The sequence below is a fragment of the Bos grunniens genome, chromosome 1, assembly GCF_055505025.1.
Source record: "Bos grunniens cultivar Pamir isolate PY7600 chromosome 1, Bosgru_T2T1.0, whole genome shotgun sequence".
NCBI lineage: Eukaryota > Metazoa > Chordata > Mammalia > Artiodactyla > Bovidae > Bos > Bos grunniens.
The window spans coordinates 88655100-88673056 of record NC_141165.1 but is presented as its reverse complement, the minus strand read 5'-3'; the positions used below and the strand labels follow the sequence as shown (position 1 = coordinate 88673056).

Below are 17957 nucleotides of genomic sequence, written 5' to 3'. Positions count from 1 at the left end.
AGCTTGAATATGTAATAATTTCCAGTTGAAACTGAGAATTTTATAATAATGGTATTTTGGGTAAAAATGCTTAAATAATGTAGAATCTCTATATCAATTCTTCCTTTTATAAAATAAAATCCTTTTTTAAAAAGAAAATCACTCCTATTGGTTTGTCTTCAGTCTTAGGTAGACTTGAAGTTGCAGTGCCCCAGGCATTCTTATCTCTTGAAATTTCTACTGTCTCCCTCACTGTTTGCATTAGCCACAAACACTGAAGATTGACATCTTAATTTGTCTTTTCAAACCTCCCCTTAAAGGTTCTATTTTTTCTCTCCAAACATGGGAAATGAGAACAAGAAAAAATCACCATGTAGGGCTTTTTGGTGCAAAGAGTATAATCCTGGTGTATATACTTACTAGTGTGGGAAATCTCTATGCCAGTTTGTCACTGTAGCTTTTATTATAAGAAGGAGATTTCCCCCTTACCTGTTTTACTCCACCTTATCTCTCCTTGGATTGCTTTAGATAAAACAACTTTTAAAGAATTTCTCTCTTGAAAGTCTGGCATCACCTATGCAGAACAAAATACTTTGAAAAAAATGTGAAGAAGACTTTTGAAACTGGAAAACCCATCAGGTAGTGGTGATGGGTCCCCTGTCTTCCATGAGTTCTGATTATTCACAAAGCTTTTTCCCTGATAGATGGAAAACAGCTTGAGGGCGGGTCAGTGGGTCTTGTTTGGCTGGAAGTTTACAGAGCAGCACCTTGCAAGTTGGCTGAATTCCCTTAGACTGGGAGAGCCCCAAGAGAAAAGGGCAGTGTCTCACCCTCTCATCCCATCAGAGCCAATGCCAGCCTCTCTTTTCCAGACATGAAGTCACTGAAGTCAGACCCAGGGCTCCTTTGGGATGTCTTCTTTCCTCTGTAAGGGGCTGTACCCAGGGGGCCTGGGCTGGGTGGTGGACTGGCTCCACTGCAGAGCCTTCTATCAGAGGACAGAATGTGGAGGAGCATGCCAGGGAGCTGGGAGTGGACGCTGTCTCATCAACAAGAAGTATTCCTGTTTCTATATCGAGCAAGTGTGACAGCCAGCCCTTTTTCTTCCGGAACCCAGACACGAGCGCTTTGTCAGAGCCACCGTGACTCAGCTAGGACGAATGCTTTTCCGAGTCACTTACTGACATCATCCAAGTGTGCACTCTGATGGTCCTGCTCCCTCTTTCGCCTTCTCTCAGGGCCTCCCTCTTCTGCCCCACCCCCCATCTTATTCTAGGTCAAACAAGGACCAGCTTTGGTTTTGAGAACTATTGAAAAACTCTAAAACCAATACATTTTTCTCCCTCTTATCTCAGACTGTTTCATGCAGTCCTGAGCTGGAATCTCATGTTTACAATGCTAGCAATTTGTGTGCCAGGTTTTGCACGGAAACTCCTCTTGGCCTGGTGCTCCAGGCAAGGTTTGAACCTGTGCTGTGACACTCTCCACCCTGATGCCCTGTCCCAGAAGAGACTGTCCTCTCATTTCTAGACTGGAGGCAGTTTTCCTTTGCAGGAAATTCAGACTTCAGAACTTACTTACTAAGGAAGAAATTCCCTGTTTTGGACCTGGAGAAAGGCAAGAACCATTCCTCCCCCTGACCTAGCCCCGATGGGCATAAAGTATTCCATTAGGACACCTGCAAATCAGTCCAGCTTTAAATCTGTGAATAATTGGGACAATTGTTTAGTTTACATACACAACAACTTAGAAATGATGTTCAAATAATCCTCTGGTTTTTTTCAGGTTGAACTTGCAGACTGAGAGGGCACCTAGTTCTTGGCCTTGGAAAAGCTTTCAGTCTGGTAGAGATCCTAGGACCCACTGGAGAAAACAAACTATATGTTTTCTAGGCAGTTGTTAAATAAGCATAGCAGTTCAGTGGACGTCATCAGAGACAGTTTATTGGATGTATAATCTGAACTGAATTTCAAAAGAAGTAGATGGATTAGGATCCTGGAATTTGAGGCAGGAAGGGATTGCAGAGGTCAGCCAAGCCAACCCCTTCACTTTAAAAGGGTGGAGTGCTATTCAGAGAGTGTGGCGAGATGCTGAGGGTCAGCCAGCTGGCCAGTGGTGTTGCTGGGGCTGGTGGTTACAACCTTGAACTGCCTCCTGACAGTCACTGGGGTCAGGGCCTCCCTGGAGTCTTGTGTGGAGGAATTATCCCCTTACCCACAAGCTCTCAGAGTCTCTAAGCTAGCTGTGGGTCAGGGCAAAGGCATGCAGGAGCCCTTCCTGTTTAGTTTAAATTCCAGACATGTCCCACTCCCTTGACTTTCTCCTTTGGGTCTCCACTCCCTCCCTCACTGCTCTCAGGTTTACACCTGTGCCTGAGCCTTACCGAGATTTTCCACCATGGAAATCACAGAGACCCTGGCTGGTGTCAGAAGGTAGAAGCTGGGTGAGGCCACCTGCTCTGCGCCAAGTGAAGCTCCTGCCTCAGCAAAGTCCAGTGGACCTGGCCCTGACAGTGACCGTAAAGACAGCTGAGGGGTCTGTGTTGATGGGTTATTTGGGCATTTGTCTGTATGTACAGGGAGATAGCAGTGGGCTTTCAAGAAAGTGATTGTTACTCAGGGAGGAGAGGAGGCATATGCAGGCAGTTTTGACCAATGATTATTTCCTGGAGGAAGTGTGTGGTTTATTAATGAGGATTCCACCTGCCCTGCTAGGAAAGTGGAGCCCAGCTGGAGAGGAGGGGATCCTCTTGAGAGGGTGAGAGAGGTGGAGGTACAGTGAGAGGAGGAGGAAGAGTGGTGATGGCAACAGAGATTGCAGTGAGCAAGAAGTCCCTGTTCTGTGGGTGGAGTGGCACATGGCACATTGCTGCAGCCTCTCCTGGGTCAACTCTCTTCTCTGTCTCCCGGCTTTGGAAAAGCTCCCTGTGTCTGACAGTTGGGGTGACTGAGACACTGTGGTTAGATTACAGTCTTTGGAATGTGGATTCAGTCTTTGGCCTACTACTCACAGAAGTATGAGCAATTTATAATGATGCATATTTTTTTAAGTTAAAAAAAAAGATGCCTGATTTTTCACCTGGCCTGACTATGGGAAAGCGCAGATGGTGAAGGCCAGAGGAGCATGGCCTTGGGGATGGTCTAGGGAGCGGCAGGGGAGGGCAGTGTGGAGAGGTTGCTGTTTTGGGCTTTCATTCATTCTTTCTTTCCCTTGGTTTCCATTTCATTTCTGTTTCATATTCTGAATGCCCTAGAAGGAGGGGGTGAACAACTCTATGAAGGAGAATAGGAAATAGGACAGGAGGCTGAGGTTGGGAAATGGAAATGTCAGTTTCCATCCCACACCCCTGGACCTGCCCCTCTGCCACCTGCTCTCTCTAGCCAGCCAGCCTCAAACTTTTAGGAGCAATGGTTCTGGTGCTTCTCCCAAGTTTCCCAGATCCTTTTCTCCTAGCTGAGAGTACCTCCTTCCAAGTGCCCTGCCCCAGACCAGTCTGGCTTAGAAAGCAGGTGTCTTTCTTTGGTGAATGGAAGTTGTGTTTCAGAGAATGTGAGACTGTCAGGTAATATAACCTGGTAGGTTAACACATTCTAGGTTTATATGCCTCTAACCAGGCTGGCCCCCACAGGTACCTTCCTTTGGAAGGCTGCATCCTTTTACTTTGATCTTACTGTTAGTTGGGCCACTTCTGGAACTCTTCTTGGGAGCTCCTTTCAGTCTATGGCATGCTCCTTTGACTGTCTGTAGGCTGGAAAATCTTGTTCTTTTTGAGCATTTTTGGTTTTTTATTTTTAGAAAGTGTTTTTAAAGACAGCATTGAGAATAAGTCAGTTTGTGGGTGCAGAGGTCTTGCTGTGTTTTTTAGGCCATTGACCTGTTACTTTATGGCCATACTTGGGGATGTGGGAGTAATCTTGGGGCCTGAATCTTCACCACACTCTGTCCATGGATAGAAAAGAGAATCGGCTACATCTCTGCCTCTGGCACAGCTGCAGTCAAAATGTTTTATTTCTTTTCCTTTTTTTTTTTTTATTATAAAAACAGTTTCATTTGGGTGGAATTAGACAGCAAACTTTAAAGCAGTAGAAAACATAACCCTTCTTTATTTGGACTCCATTGCGAGGTCTACCTGGGATGCTGAGTTGGGCAAGAGTTGGCTTGGCTTCTGGTAGTCAAGGGTGGGGAACTGGCAAGTGGGAGCTCTTAGACCCAGAAACAGGCAAGAAAATCTCTAGAATGTTTATTGTAGGGGCACTTAACCATGGCTGCATGTTCACATCTCCAGGGAACTTTTAAACACTGCTGAGCCGAAACCCGAGACCAATTAGTCAGTCTCCCCACATTACAGAGAAAGGATTGAGACTTTGTTTTGGATAAAGGATCATCTCTGAGCTTTGCCCTGTAGCCCTGGCATCACAGATCAGAGGTGCAGAGGCAAAAGATGTGTTGGTAATTGGATAGAAAAGACACAAGTTGTTTGGAATAATCATACCCTGGAAAAGTGGACAGAGAGTGTCTTCCAGTAAATCAAAACAAAATACAGAAACAAAACATAAAGAATCCGCCTGCCAATGTAGGAGACATAGGTTGGATCCCTGATCCGGGAAGATCCCACATGCTGTGGAGCAACTAAGCCTGTGCACCACAATTATTGAGCCTGTGCTCTAGAGCCTGGGGGCTGCAACTGCTGAGCCCACGTGCCACAACTGCTGAGCCCACATGCGACAACTGCTGAGCCCACGTGCCACAACTGCTGAGCCCACGTGCCACAACTGCTGAAGTTTGCACATCCTAGAGCCTGTGCTCTGCAACAAAAGAAGCCACCACAATGAGAAGCCCATGCACCAACTAGAGAGTAGCCCCTATTCACAGCAACTAGAGAAAAAAGTGCTGTGCAGCAGCGAAGACCAGGGACAGCTAACAATAAATAATTTTTTTTTTAAAGAAACAAACATAGAAGGAAAAAAAAAAACCCTCTGGATGGATTAACATGGATCCTGGTAAGGATTTGATGGTAGATGAATCACCTTATAAAAGCCAGCTGATAGTGGACAGACACCCCTGAGTCTGCCAAGAGGTACAGGACAAGCACGGGAGCCCTCCCCCTCTCTGAGCTTCTCCTCTCCTTTTCACACACAGCCAACAGGACCCTTCATGCTGTGCAGGCTGAGTTTGAGAACTGTCTGTGTGACTGATCTCCTACTCACTACAGGATATTCTCTCGAGTGGCTCATTGCTCTGTAAGGCACTGCCTCCTCCAATGTTCTTTTTGGTTCTGATTATACCATTTAGAAAGCTTAAAGCAGGTGCTAATGTGTCTTTAACACTTCTCTTTAACACCTGCTGATTTCTGGTTGTTTAAGAAAGTGGGTGTGGTGTGGTTTGGGGCAATCAGCAGAAAGCTGCTATTAGAATAGCACCAAAGAGCAGAAAACAGGTTAACACAGATCAGCGTGATAGACAAAATGAGCGAAACAAAATCGGGATCCCATAGCCGCGGACTCTCCATGGCCTGGGAATGGCTTGAGAACTCAGACACAAATGGGTCAGGGCATGGTTTTCTTCTCAGAACTCCAAGGACCTTTTTTGATGCTCAAATTCTGAATGGAGAAATTCAGCTTGAAATGATGTCAGGGAGACATGGGTAGAGTGTAGTTCTAAGGAAAGTGTGAAGTGGGAGATTTCTTGGGGATACCCTTCATTCCACACTTTGCTGGTTTCTGTTGCTCGCTGTGAACTGTCCGTGCACCGTGGTAAGACTTCATCATCCCTCCAGATCATCCTGCGTTGTGGGTCCTGCTTGCTCCTGTGGGGCCAGAGCTGTGTTGTGGTAGGGCCCTGCTGCCCTGTGAGACAGGAAGTCCTCCCATCTGTCTTGGCCGTCCTGTCCCTCACTCCCTCCTCAGTGACCAGTCCAGCCCTCTACCCCAGTGTTCAGTTTGTCTCCTTCCCTGGACTACTCAGTGAATACGTCTGATTTGAAATCTACTTCTGCTCCATCATAGCCCAAGCTCTGGGCCTTCCCAGGTCCCCACACTAGGATTCAGACACACCCTGTACCCCACAATTAACAGCACCTGAGCAGCTCCCATCAGCACACACTAAGCAGAAGCCCTTGAGGCCTCCTCACCTGTTCCACTGGAGTGGTACTCATTGCTGATCTCTGCTCCCCCACCTGCCACCAGGATGGGTCATTGTTACATTTATTCCAGTAGCTATTCCAAGTGAGAATCTGTCAGGCACTCATATATATGGGGTAAATCTCAGTTGGCACCACAGAAGCTGGGGCACAGGGGATCAGGCTATCTCTCTACTGCCAGAGCTCAGTGGAACCATAAACAGCAGAGTCCTCATTCCCAGGGAAGGAACTTTGATGCTCAAAATAGGATATCCTGGCCCTGCAAACCAGATTACTTGATGTCTCCTTTCCAAACTTCTTGTGGCTTAATAGAAGACATGGAATGGGCAGATTGACAACTGGATGTCTGGTTCAAATATACAAAGTGAAGTGAAATCGCTCAGTCGTGTCCGACTCTTTGCGACCCCATGGACTATAGCCTACGAGACTCCTCCATCCATGGACTTTTTCAGGCAAGAGAACTGGAGTGGGTTGCCATTTCCTTCTCCAGGGGATCTTCCTGACCCAGGGATTGAACCCGTGTCTCCTGCATTGCAAGCAGATGCTTTTATCACCTGAGCCACCAGGGAAGCTAAATATACAAAACATCCACCCAACTGTGTGACTCTGAACAAATCGCATCCCTCCTCTGGAATTTGCTGCCCTTAGCTCTGAAATGAAGGATCAGCAGGGTAAGCACTAACGTTTCTTCAGGTTCAAGTGTTCTGTTTCTCTCTGAGGCAAGGCAGCACAACAGATACTGCAATCAGACTAGATTCAAATATGATTTTACTTTTTCCTGATGACTTTAGCAAGTTACTCAGCCTCTCTGGGCCTTAGTCCTTTAACTATAGGGTGAGATAATAATAGAAGCTACTTGTGAGTTTCACGTGAGGAATAAATTAGATAATGCATTTAAAACACTTAGCAGACATAGATTCTCATGAACATACATGTAGATTAATAATAATTAACAATCTATGTGTCTGTCCCACTTTAATTTAAAAAAAAAAAAGCTGCCCCAAGTTTGGCTCTCAGTTTATATTTCTCTCCAGGTTAGAGTTTGGAGCTCCTCAATATTTACAGCCAGTTCTGGCTGCTGGTCTCCCGCTTCCTTATGAACTTCACTTCCCCTGTTTCCTCCCCATAGTGAAGGATCAGCCAGCACACAGGCTCTTTTCCACCTCAGGACCTTTGCTCAGGCTGTTTCCTCTGCCTACATTATTCTTTTTACAACATTCCCTTAACTATCTCCTTCTTATAGTTTTGGCCACTGTTTAAATGTCAGCTCCTCATAGTGGCCTGTTCTGGCCACCTGATAAGTTGTTAAGACTTATCACAATTTGCTTTTGTTCTATTGATCTAGCCACTGTCTTGTGTCCATCTCTCGCCCCAGAATGTAACCTTCATGTTTCTGTCTTATCCACATTTATATCCCTAGTGCCTAGCACTGGGCCAGCCACAGAGTAAGTGCTCAATAAATATTTGTTAGATTAAAAAATTAATGAAAAATATAGTTATATGACACTGTATTATTTATGAAGCCCCTTCATGACTAGTCTCTCATTGTGAAGGCTTATATACCTGGGCTTGCAATAAATAACTCCCTTCAAGAGAGCATAAGGCTATGAAGAGAGAAACTCACTAACATTTTTGACCAACTTCTATATAGCACAGCTGTCCATCCTCCCTGCAAACAACATTCAGACTGTGGAGTTGCATTCTATCACCTGTTTATTAACGCCAGGCCTCATCTATTGTAGACAAAGTGCACATCATTAAACTCGCACAAACCACGCCTAAGAGAGTCTAGGTGTTGTCCTTGGATCACCTAGGAGATTCCTGGAGCTCATCCCAGACTGATTTTCATCAAAGTATCTGAAAAGGGTCACTGAAATCATTATTTTTTTTTAAATTAAAAAAATTATTTGTGTTTTGATTTCACTGAGTCTCCTTGCTGCACAGGGGCTTTCTCTAGTTGCAGCAAGCAGGGGCTACTTTGTAGTTGTGGTGTGTGGGCTTCTCATTGAAGTGGCTTCTTCAGAGCACAGACTCTAGGCAGTCTGGCTTCAGTAATTGTGGCACATGGGCTCAGTAGTTGTGGTTCACAGGCTTAGCTCCCTGTGGCATGTGGAATCTTCCTGGACCAAGGATTAAATTGATGTCCCCTGCATTGCAAGGCAGACTCCTAACCACTGGACCACAAAGGAAGCTCCTGAATTCATCATTTTAAATTAGGGTCTTAGGTGATGATGAAAGTCAGTAAAGTTTGAAAAGCATTGCCATAAAGTGGTGCAAATGCCGTTTTGAGGTAGCATGGGCTTGCTGAGTGAAAACAGCCCCAGTGACACATAAGAACAAAAGAGTAGATGGTGTAGAACTGAGTACAAGAACTATCTGATCAATCATCCTGTCATTCAGTATACATTATGTCCTGAGAGCCCCTGAGAGTCCATGAAACAGTTCACAGCTCAGTTGGAAGGAACTGTAATTTATTGCAAAGGATGAGAAGCTGGCCAACAGGGCCCAGGTCTCAAGTGCCATATGGGAAATTAGCAGGGCAGGGGGAGTAGGGCAGTGACTGCACTCTACCTCTAAAGCAGAGGGTATGAGAGATGGGAAGGGTCACTCAGTCTCCTTCCCCCTACTTAGTGGGATCTGAAGGCCCACTGCTCCAAACTTCACCTTCTGTGCTCCCATCCTCACGATACACAATGCAGATTCTTCCCCTGAAGATTAAATTTGGGCCAAGAAATATCACTGAAAAGGTAAATATCCTAAAGGGAAAAGGATGACCACCTGCTAGTTATGTTCCAGTGTAAATTGTCTTGCTGCAGCTCTCCCCATGTGAGCACACTGAGTGAGAGGAAGGGAGGTCTGGGGGTATGCAGGCTTGAGGAAGAGGCAGCCTGGTGGCCTCTGTGGGGTTGGACATAGCCAAAGAGCAGTGTGAACTCGGCTGGTTTCTGGAGTACGTGCACCAAATCCTGTCTCTGATGACCTTGAACTTTTCTCCCATCATCTCAGAGACCAATTAGGAAGGCTGCTTTCCTGCCCCACCCAGTTCCTGCCCCAGTGCCCAGTGACATTGCGCTGACCAACTGGACTAAGGCCTTGTAGCTGCTAAATGCAGTAGTTCTCATCTCAGCTAAGACCTACCTCTCTGGAGCACTTGATGCTGTAGTTCCTCCTTGAAGTCCTCTCCTCCCTGATTTTCTTGACTTCACTGCTCTCCCAGTTTTATCTTACCTCTTTGTATTTGTTCTTCAGCTACTTTCTTCTCCTATCTCTTAAAATTGATATTCACATCAGTTCTATCCTAGACTCAGAAGCCGGTTTTTTCATCTTAAAAGTGAAAGTTGCTCAGTCGTGTCCAATTCTTTGAGACCCCATGGACTATACTGTACAGTCCATGGAATTCTCCAGAATATTGGAATGGATAGCCTTTCCCTTCTCCAGGGAATCTTCCCAACCCAGGGATAAAACCCAGGTCTTCCACATTGCAGGCAGATTCTTTACCAGCTGAGCCACAAGGGAAGCCCAAGAATACTGGAGTGGGTAGCCTAAGAATCGGAGAAGGCAATGGCACCCCACTCCAGTACTCTTGCCTGGAAAATCCCATGGACAGAGGAGCCTGGTAGGCTGCAGTCCATGGGGTCGCTAAGAGTCGGACACGACTGAGCGACTTCACTTTCACTTTTTACTTGAATGTATTGGAGAAGGAAATGGCAACCCACTCCAGTGTTCTTGCCTGGAGAATCCCAGGGACGGGGAGCCTGGTGGGCTGCCATCTATGGGGTCACACAGAGTCAGACACGACTGAAGGGACTTAGCAGCAGCAGCCTAAGAATACTGGAGTGGGTAGCCTATCCCTTCTCCAGCGGCTCTTCCCGACCCAGAAATCTAACTAGGGTCTCCTGCATTGCAGGCAGATTCTTTACCAACTGAACTATCAGGGAGCCCTTTTTTCATCTTACTTGTCTTCATTGGGTGATGTCACCCACTTCTGTGCATATCTGCTGCCAATGTTTATGGATTTATTCATTTAGCAAATGTTATTGAACACCTACTATGTGCCAGGCATGGTATGACTCCCAAGTCAAAATTTGCAACTCATATTTCTCTTTTAATCTCAAGACTATACCTCAGATTGCCTTCAGAATGTCATATATTTATGAAATTGATGTATGTGTGACTGTTTCTTGAGACAGGGACTCAGACAGAAATTGTCTATTAAAGGGCATTCTCTTCAGGAAAAAAATTGTAAAGGAGTTGGAGGTACAGAGTAGGAAGGAGCAGGACTGAGCAAAGATGAAGTCCAGTGGTGACACTCAGGGGAGAGAGAAGGCTCTGGAGTATAAGTCACACTTAAGAGATACCCTGCCTTGAGTGAAAGGCACCTCTGTATAAGAGAAGCACTGGCCCCATTGGGATAGGGGTATAACTGCCACATGTCTTTTGGAAAAGTGCACCCATCAGTCAAAGGCAAGTCTCCTGAGATGGTCTCAGGCATAAGCTGATTGCCGCAACACTTATGGGCTGGGGACTGGGCACAAAGATCAACAGAATTGCCCTGGGTGGGACACCAACAGTGTCTCCCCCAGAAGCTTAGACTTGCATAGTAGGGATATGTGCCCAGCACCACCGTAAGTGCTTTATGTATCTTCACAAACCTAATCTCTAAAATAACTCTGTAATGTAGTTACTATTATTCACAGTTTATAGTGAAGGAACTGAGATGTAGAGGTTTAAAGGTACTTGCCTAAGTTTCCTCAACAGGTAGATGATGGAGCTGGGATTTTGACCAAGGTGTGTTGGCTCTAGATTCTATCATACCCTTACCTGCTACCCTCCTTCCTCAATATGTTGAGTCTTAGCCTGCCCCAGGTGCTGTAGGCACAGGGAATCTAGCAGTGAAGTCAACACAAACAGCCCTTCCCTCATTGAGGTTACTTTCCATTGAGGGGAAAATGGACAGTAAAAATGAATAAGTAAAATACACACTCCAGATGGTAACCAGATTCCTCTCTCCATGGAATTCTCCAGACAAGAATACTAGAGTGAGTTGCCATTTCCTTCTCCAGGAGATCTTTCTGACCCAGGGATTGAACCTACATCTCCCTCACTGCAGGCAAATTCTTTACTGTCTTTGCCACCAAATCACTGGTTAATGAGTACTACTGCTGCTGCTGCTAAGTCGCTTCAGTCGTGTCCGACTCTGTGCGACCCCATAGACGGCAGCCCACCAGGCTCCCCCGTCCCTGCGATTTTCCAGGCAAGAACACTAAGGAGACTATAAATCAGGGAAGGGATGTAGGGAGTGGTAGGGGACAGCTGCAGCTTTAAATCAGGTAGCCCAAGGAAGGCTTCATTTAGGACACATTTTAGTCCTAGGGAGGTGGTCTCTTTGCTTCTGCTGCTTTTGCTCTCCTACTCTGTCTGGCTGACCCCAATTTATTCTCCCTCTGCACACCTGGAGGGGTAATCTTCCCAAATCACCTGATCATGTTCTGTCCCTCATTGCCCTTAGGGATAAATGCAGCACTCCTGCCGTGGTACAAGTTGCTTCTGAATTTGAGACCTGCTTCTAACATTGCAATGCTAGGTGGGGCAGGAGTACAAATGGAAACCTACATACCCTGTGTCTAAATATTGAAAATTAATATAGCAAGTTAATGAACTGTTAGAAAAAAATGTGTTCTACCCTTCCACCTTGACAAAACATATTTTCATAGCAACCTAGGAGGCTAACTTCAGATTCATATTTGTTAGACTTCTCTGTGTTCCATGCTCTGCCCCCCTTCTCTGCCTACCTCCTAGGTCTGTCTTTGATTGTGGAAGGGCCCCCTACATGCATGTGGACGCCCTGGCTGACACATCCATGTTTTAGCCACATCTTTGAAAATAGCAGCTCTTTGCCACCCCTCAGACCAAGGTGCTCACACTGGTAGTGTTCTTTACCCCCTGGGGATGGAACCTAGGAGAGAGGCACATATGAGCTCAGGAAGTAGGTTAAGGGCCCTTTGAGCTGAAAATTTTAGGATGTCAGGGACAAGGAATTTGGTCTAGAAAAGGGTAGGGGCAGCCTGGACTCTCTGTGGCAAGTCTCCTTATTCTCTGGGGGGAGGGTGTGGAAAAGGAGGGTCAGAGCCTGAATAGGGCTCTCTGAGGCACTCGGACCACGCTGTCTCACCACGCTGTCTCTTACCCCTGTGCCTAAACCAAAGTGAATTACTTGAACTTTCTGAATTTGCCATGATCTTTTGCTTCTGTGCTTTCGTGATTTTTGAAGACTGTAGAATGAAGCCATACACTTGGATTCCTTGCCCTAATTTCCCCCGTCTCCTAATCTGGTCCCCTCATCACTGACCCTTCATTCCACACCCAGTCACAAAAGCACCACACGTAGTGCACTGGTAGGTGTGATCTGATGTGGTAACCTGAGTGTGGACTTTGGAGTCAATGGTCTTGGTTTGGATTCTGTGCTGGGCACCTACCAGTCACGTAACCTTAGGCACATCCTCTGCCTCCGTGACATCATCTCTTATATGATGATAACCACGCCAAGTTTATAGGTCATTGTGAGGACAAAATGAAATAACATGGGTTAAGTGTCTAACCACAGTCCGTGGCACAACAAGCACATGATAAAAAGTTCCTTACCCTCCCCTGGCTATGCTTTTTGATTCAAATCACACAGAGAAAGCACTTTGGTAGATTAGCTATTTTCACAGAGAGATGCCAATTAGGTTGAAAGTGAAATTGTTAGTTGCTCAGTCATGTCCAACTCTTTGTGACCCCATGAACTGTAGCCCACCAGGCTCCTCTGTCCGTGGGATTCTCCAGGCAAGAATACTGGAGTGGGTTGCCATTTCCTTCTCCGGGGGATCTTCCCGTCCCAGGGATTGAACCCAGGTCTCCCACATTGCAGGCAGATTCCTTTCAGTCTGAGCCACCAGGGAAGCCCAATTAGGTTATCTCTCAGCATTCAGCCTCTGGACCTCTTTCTCCATCTCCTGAGCTAGTGAGAACTTCCTAGAGAATATTAGTACCTGATTTCTCTTTTAGTTGTCAGAAATTATTCGTTAACAGTGTGTGAGCTGTTACTGATGACCACATTGAGATCTGGGACAGTCAAACTCCAGCTCTTGGTAGCAACACTGACTCTTTGTTGTTAGGGATGGGGTTTTCTCATGTCTACATAATTATGGTAACAGCAACGGGGCCTGAGGAGCTGGTAAACAAGGAAGTCAGTCATCTCTAAGAGAAGGAAAGACCCCCTATTACTGTGCAATGCCTGGCCTAAGTGGGCATGCAGCAAATGTGAATCAGACTAGGGCTTCCCTGGTAGCTCAGCTGGTAAAGAATCTGCCTGCAATGCAGGAGACCCCGGTTCAATTCCTGGGTTGGGAAGATCTCCTGGAGAAGGGAACTTCTACCCACTCCAGTATTCTTGCCTGGAGAATTCCATGGACTGTATAATCCATGGGGTTGCAAAGAGTCAGACAAGACCAAGTGACTTCCATTTGCAAATGAAGCTAAGCTCAATAAGAAATGCCATTAAACTGAAATAGAAAAATAGTTAAAAGAAATGATCAGGTAAGTCACAGAAGAAATTCTTATAGGTCAATAAGCTATAGCCAGTAAGCAAAGAAATGCCAATATAAATGTAATACAATATTTTTCTTAGAAAATTGGCAAAGATTTAAAAAATTCAATAATCAGTGCTGATGAGGATACAGTAGTCGGGGCAGGGGGTACACTTATGCTTTGCTGGTATACATGTAAATTGATGTGCCCGTCTGTAAAGCTGTAATGAGAATGATTAAATAAACTATGGTGTAGTTACAAGATGGATTTTGTGTCATTAAGTAAGTAAGTATTAGTTACTCAGTTGTGCCCAACTCTTTGCAACCCCATGGACTGCAGCCCACCAGGCTCCTGTGTCCATGAGATTTTCCAGGCAAGGATACTGGAGTGGGTTGTCATTTCCTTCTCCAGGGGATCTTCCCAACCCAGGGATCAAACCCAGGTCTCCTATACTACAGGCAGATTCTTTACTGACTGAGCTACAAGTGAAGTGAAGTCGCTCAGTCATGTCCAACTCTTTGCAACCCCATGGACTGTAGCCCATCAGGCTCCTCCATCCATGAGATTCTCCAGGCAAGGATACTGGAGTGGGTTGCCATTTACTTCTCCAGGGGATCTTTCCAACCCAGGGATCGAATCCTGGTCTCCCACACTGCAGGCAGACGCTTTAACCTCTGAGCCACCAGGGAAGCCATTAAATGTAACCATTTCAAAAAAATCTGAGACATGAGAAAAATTCTGTGTTACAGTGAAAGGTAGAACACTATAGGGTATGAAAATTACATGCACAAAAAAGGCTGGAAGGAAATAGGCCTGAGTATTATACATCCCTATCATTAGTATCTCTCATACAGATCTCTGAATATTTTAACTTTTCTATGATTAGCAGGTATTTTCTTACAATGGGAAAGAAATTCTGCAATTTAAGTAAAAGGTACATTGCTTTCATACAATAATATAGAATTACGCTGGCCACTTACTGACTCAGTAAATGTCAGAGTAGGAGAAGTAACTGCTTTCCTTTGGGATATAGGATTTGCGGAGAAACAGAAGGCTCAACCTTATTCCTTGCTGAGTCTAATCCTTTGTGTCAACAGGAAGAAATAGAAAGAGTGTCTGTCCTGCCTGGGGAGTTTCCTGTATAACTGGGAGGCCCGATAAGCTGCCTTATGCTTGAGACATTCACACAATTGCAAGAGCTGTGGTCTCTTCAAAAGTCTGACAAGTTTATCACTGGTTGAGATTCGAGAGTGAAGCCTGAAACAGAATTTTGTTTCCATTTGTAGGCTAAATCCTCCAGTTGTAGCCTTACCTCCAGTAGCAATAAGTGATTGGTAGCTGGTGGTACATGACTGTGGAGCATGCAACATGCACAGGGCTTTAAGTGAGTACAGTCTGCTGCTGCTGCTACTGCTGCTAAGTCGGTTCAGTCGTGTCTGACTCTGTGCGACCCCAGAGATGGCAGCCCACCAGGCTCCCCCGTCCCTGAGATTCTCCAGGCAAGAACACTGGAGTGGGTTGTCATTGCCTTCTCCAATGCATGAAAGTGAAAAAATAAAGTGAAGTCGCTCAGTCGTGTCCGACTCCTAGTGACCCATAGACTGCAGCCCACCAGGCCCCTCCATCCATGGGATTGTCCAGGCAAGAGTACTGGAGTGGGTTGCCATTGCCTTCTCCGGAGTACAGTCTGGGTAATAGAAAATTAAGACAAGCACCCTAAGGAAATGTTACACCAGTATTTATACAAACATGTGAATTAACCAAAGTCTGTTTTGAGTTAGAAAATAAATATGCAGATTGAATAAAGCAAGAAAAGCCCCCTAACTACCAAAACATAGAATTTATTCCAAACTGAGATGTTATAACCGTTTTGACTTTCTTTTTTCTTTAAATTATTAGGTGTTATAAAGTCCAAGTGTTTAAATAAGTTTGTAGCATCATACTGATTCACTTAGTCTGATTAGTTTTCATTTTTCAAGTTGGTCACTGTCATTTCATCTTGCGTTAATTTCAAGAGTAGTTCCCCTTACTTAACTTCCTGAAATGTGCCTTTTTATACCCGACTCTTGTAATGGAAGTGTGTGAGACTATGGGACCACATCCACTGTTCTAATCAGTCCCACCCTTGGCCATTTAAGAGTAATTGGCATTACCCAACAATTTGTCAAAATTGACATACAATTTGAACTACAAGTAATACGTCTTAAATACAGTGGTGTTATCAATACCTTGTGTACCATCTCTAATCAATTGATAGAATCAGCCTAGATCCCTTTTTTTGAAAAAGATTCTTTGGCCCAGGTTCGGTTCAGTGGTAAAGCATTCCAGTGGCTACCATTGATGTGGGCCTGGGGAAGGATAGCACTCATGCCGAGGACTTTCCATTTCAGATCCAAGGGCAGCAGCATCCCTGTCTTTAGAGAGCTTGTACAGCATTCAAATGGAGAAAAGATGATTCATCCCAGAAGCAAGAGAGGGAGACAAGAATTAAAACAAACTCTAACACAATAGTGAATGCTGAAACCATAAACGTCCCAACAAGTGCAGTTGACTACAGGGAAGGCTGAGTTATTTGCTAAGTGCTGGGAGAAGCCAGATGCCCTTGGTCAAATGAGGTTAATCGCAAAAGGTTTTCTGAGGCAGTACATTTTGAGTTACATTGGAAGACAGCCAGGAGACCTGGTGTGAAGTTGGAAGGTTGGTCCAGATTAAGAGGAATGCAGGTTTCCAGATGCTTTTCGACTGTGTACTGCAAAGTCGCAGCAGCCCAGAGTGACCATGCCTGCCCTCTGACCTCCCCACAGCGAGGACGTGTGCAAACGTGGCTTCACCGTCATCATCGACATGCGGGGGTCCAAGTGGGACCTCATCAAGCCCCTCCTCAAGACGCTGCAAGAAGCCTTTCCCGCTGAGATCCATGTGGCCCTCATCATCAAACCCGACAACTTCTGGCAGAAACAGAAGACCAACTTTGGCAGCTCCAAGTTCATCTTTGAGGTGAGGCCGACCTCTCTCTTAGCTCCTGTTTCCTCCCCTTTCTGCCACCCACCCATTTCTCACCTGCCCTTCTCCACCACCCTAAAATCCCCAACATGTCAGGGACTGGCTGATAATTCAGGATTCCTGGGTCACTGTGGCCTTTCCAGTGAGATTCTCAGAAGGGAGGAGTGGCTCACGAGATTGTCCTAAGGGCACAGAGTCTTTAAGCAGTCCTGTGTCTACTGGTGAGTGGAAGTCAGAGGAATTGTTTCTGGGGGCAACCTTGTAATTTGGGTCAGATGCCTTAAAAAGAGTTTATATCTACTGATCTTTTAATTCTCCTTCTAGGAAAATGTTCTTAATATAAAAATTTTTAAAAAAAAGGTGAATAACTAATAATTATAAACAAACAAATGTCTACAGGGATATTCATCACATTGTTTTTTGCAGTAATATACATACATATGTATACACACATATTTACACATATACATATATATACAAACATATGTATAGTTTGTATCCTAAATATCCATTAATTATGGCTACATTAATACACAAGTACTATGAGGCCATTAAAATCATATTTAGAACAATAGTGTCATTGAAAAATGTGCATGATATATTGTTTTTCTAAAAACAAGTTATAAGACAGTATTAGCAATATAATTTATTTTTTTTAAATTATCTAATAGTCTAATCTAATTCTTTTTCTTTTTTAACTTTACAATATTGTATTGGTTTTGCCATATATCAACATGAATCCGCCACAGGTATACACGTGTTCCCCATCCTGAACCCTCCTCCCTCCTCCCTCCCTGTACCATCCCTCTGGGTCGTCCCAGTGCACCAGCCCCAAGCATCCAGTATTGTGCATCGAACCTGGACTGGTGACTCGTTTCATACATGATATTACACATGTTTCAATGCCATTGGTTTTAAGTGTATAGTATATGGAGAGGAAGACTGAGAAATACATGAAAATGGTAACAGTGCTCTATTTGAGGTGGCTGGATGAGTGATTTGATTTTCATGTTTTTCTACTTTCTTTTGAGAATTTTGTATTACTTTTACACTCAGAAAACATGTTGTTTTTTAACTAGATTTTTCTAGAGGCCATATGAGTCCCCTGAGAGCCTTTAATGACAACATATTAAAGCAATGATTTAGGAATCTTTGTTCCAGCCAAATCCGAGCTGTTCCCCCTTTCTGGGAACTTTGCCCTCATCTGCAAGAGGATGAACCCTGAGTACAGTATGTGTTCATGTTGGAAAGCAGAGCTGCCCTTAAT

General features: G+C 44.9%; 1 protein-coding gene across 46 annotated transcripts in view; it reads left to right on the top strand.

The window, feature by feature from the left end:
- KALRN (kalirin RhoGEF kinase) overlaps nt 1-17957 on the top strand; it is a 692908-nt gene that overhangs the window by 226395 nt on the left and 448556 nt on the right. For 44 of the 46 annotated variants that reach the window (XR_015164343.1, XR_015164397.1, XR_015164395.1 and 41 more), the window contains exon 4: nt 16492-16684. Coding sequence is in view for 37 of the 46 variants with exons in the window: in XM_086402125.1 (XP_086258251.1) it covers nt 16492-16684 (193 nt within the window). In the remaining 9 variants the exon portion in view is untranslated. Of the gene's footprint in view, nt 1-14973; nt 15072-16491; nt 16685-17957 lie in introns of all 46 variants that reach the window. The other 2 variants (XM_086402235.1, XM_086402201.1) reach the window with 1 other exon arrangement.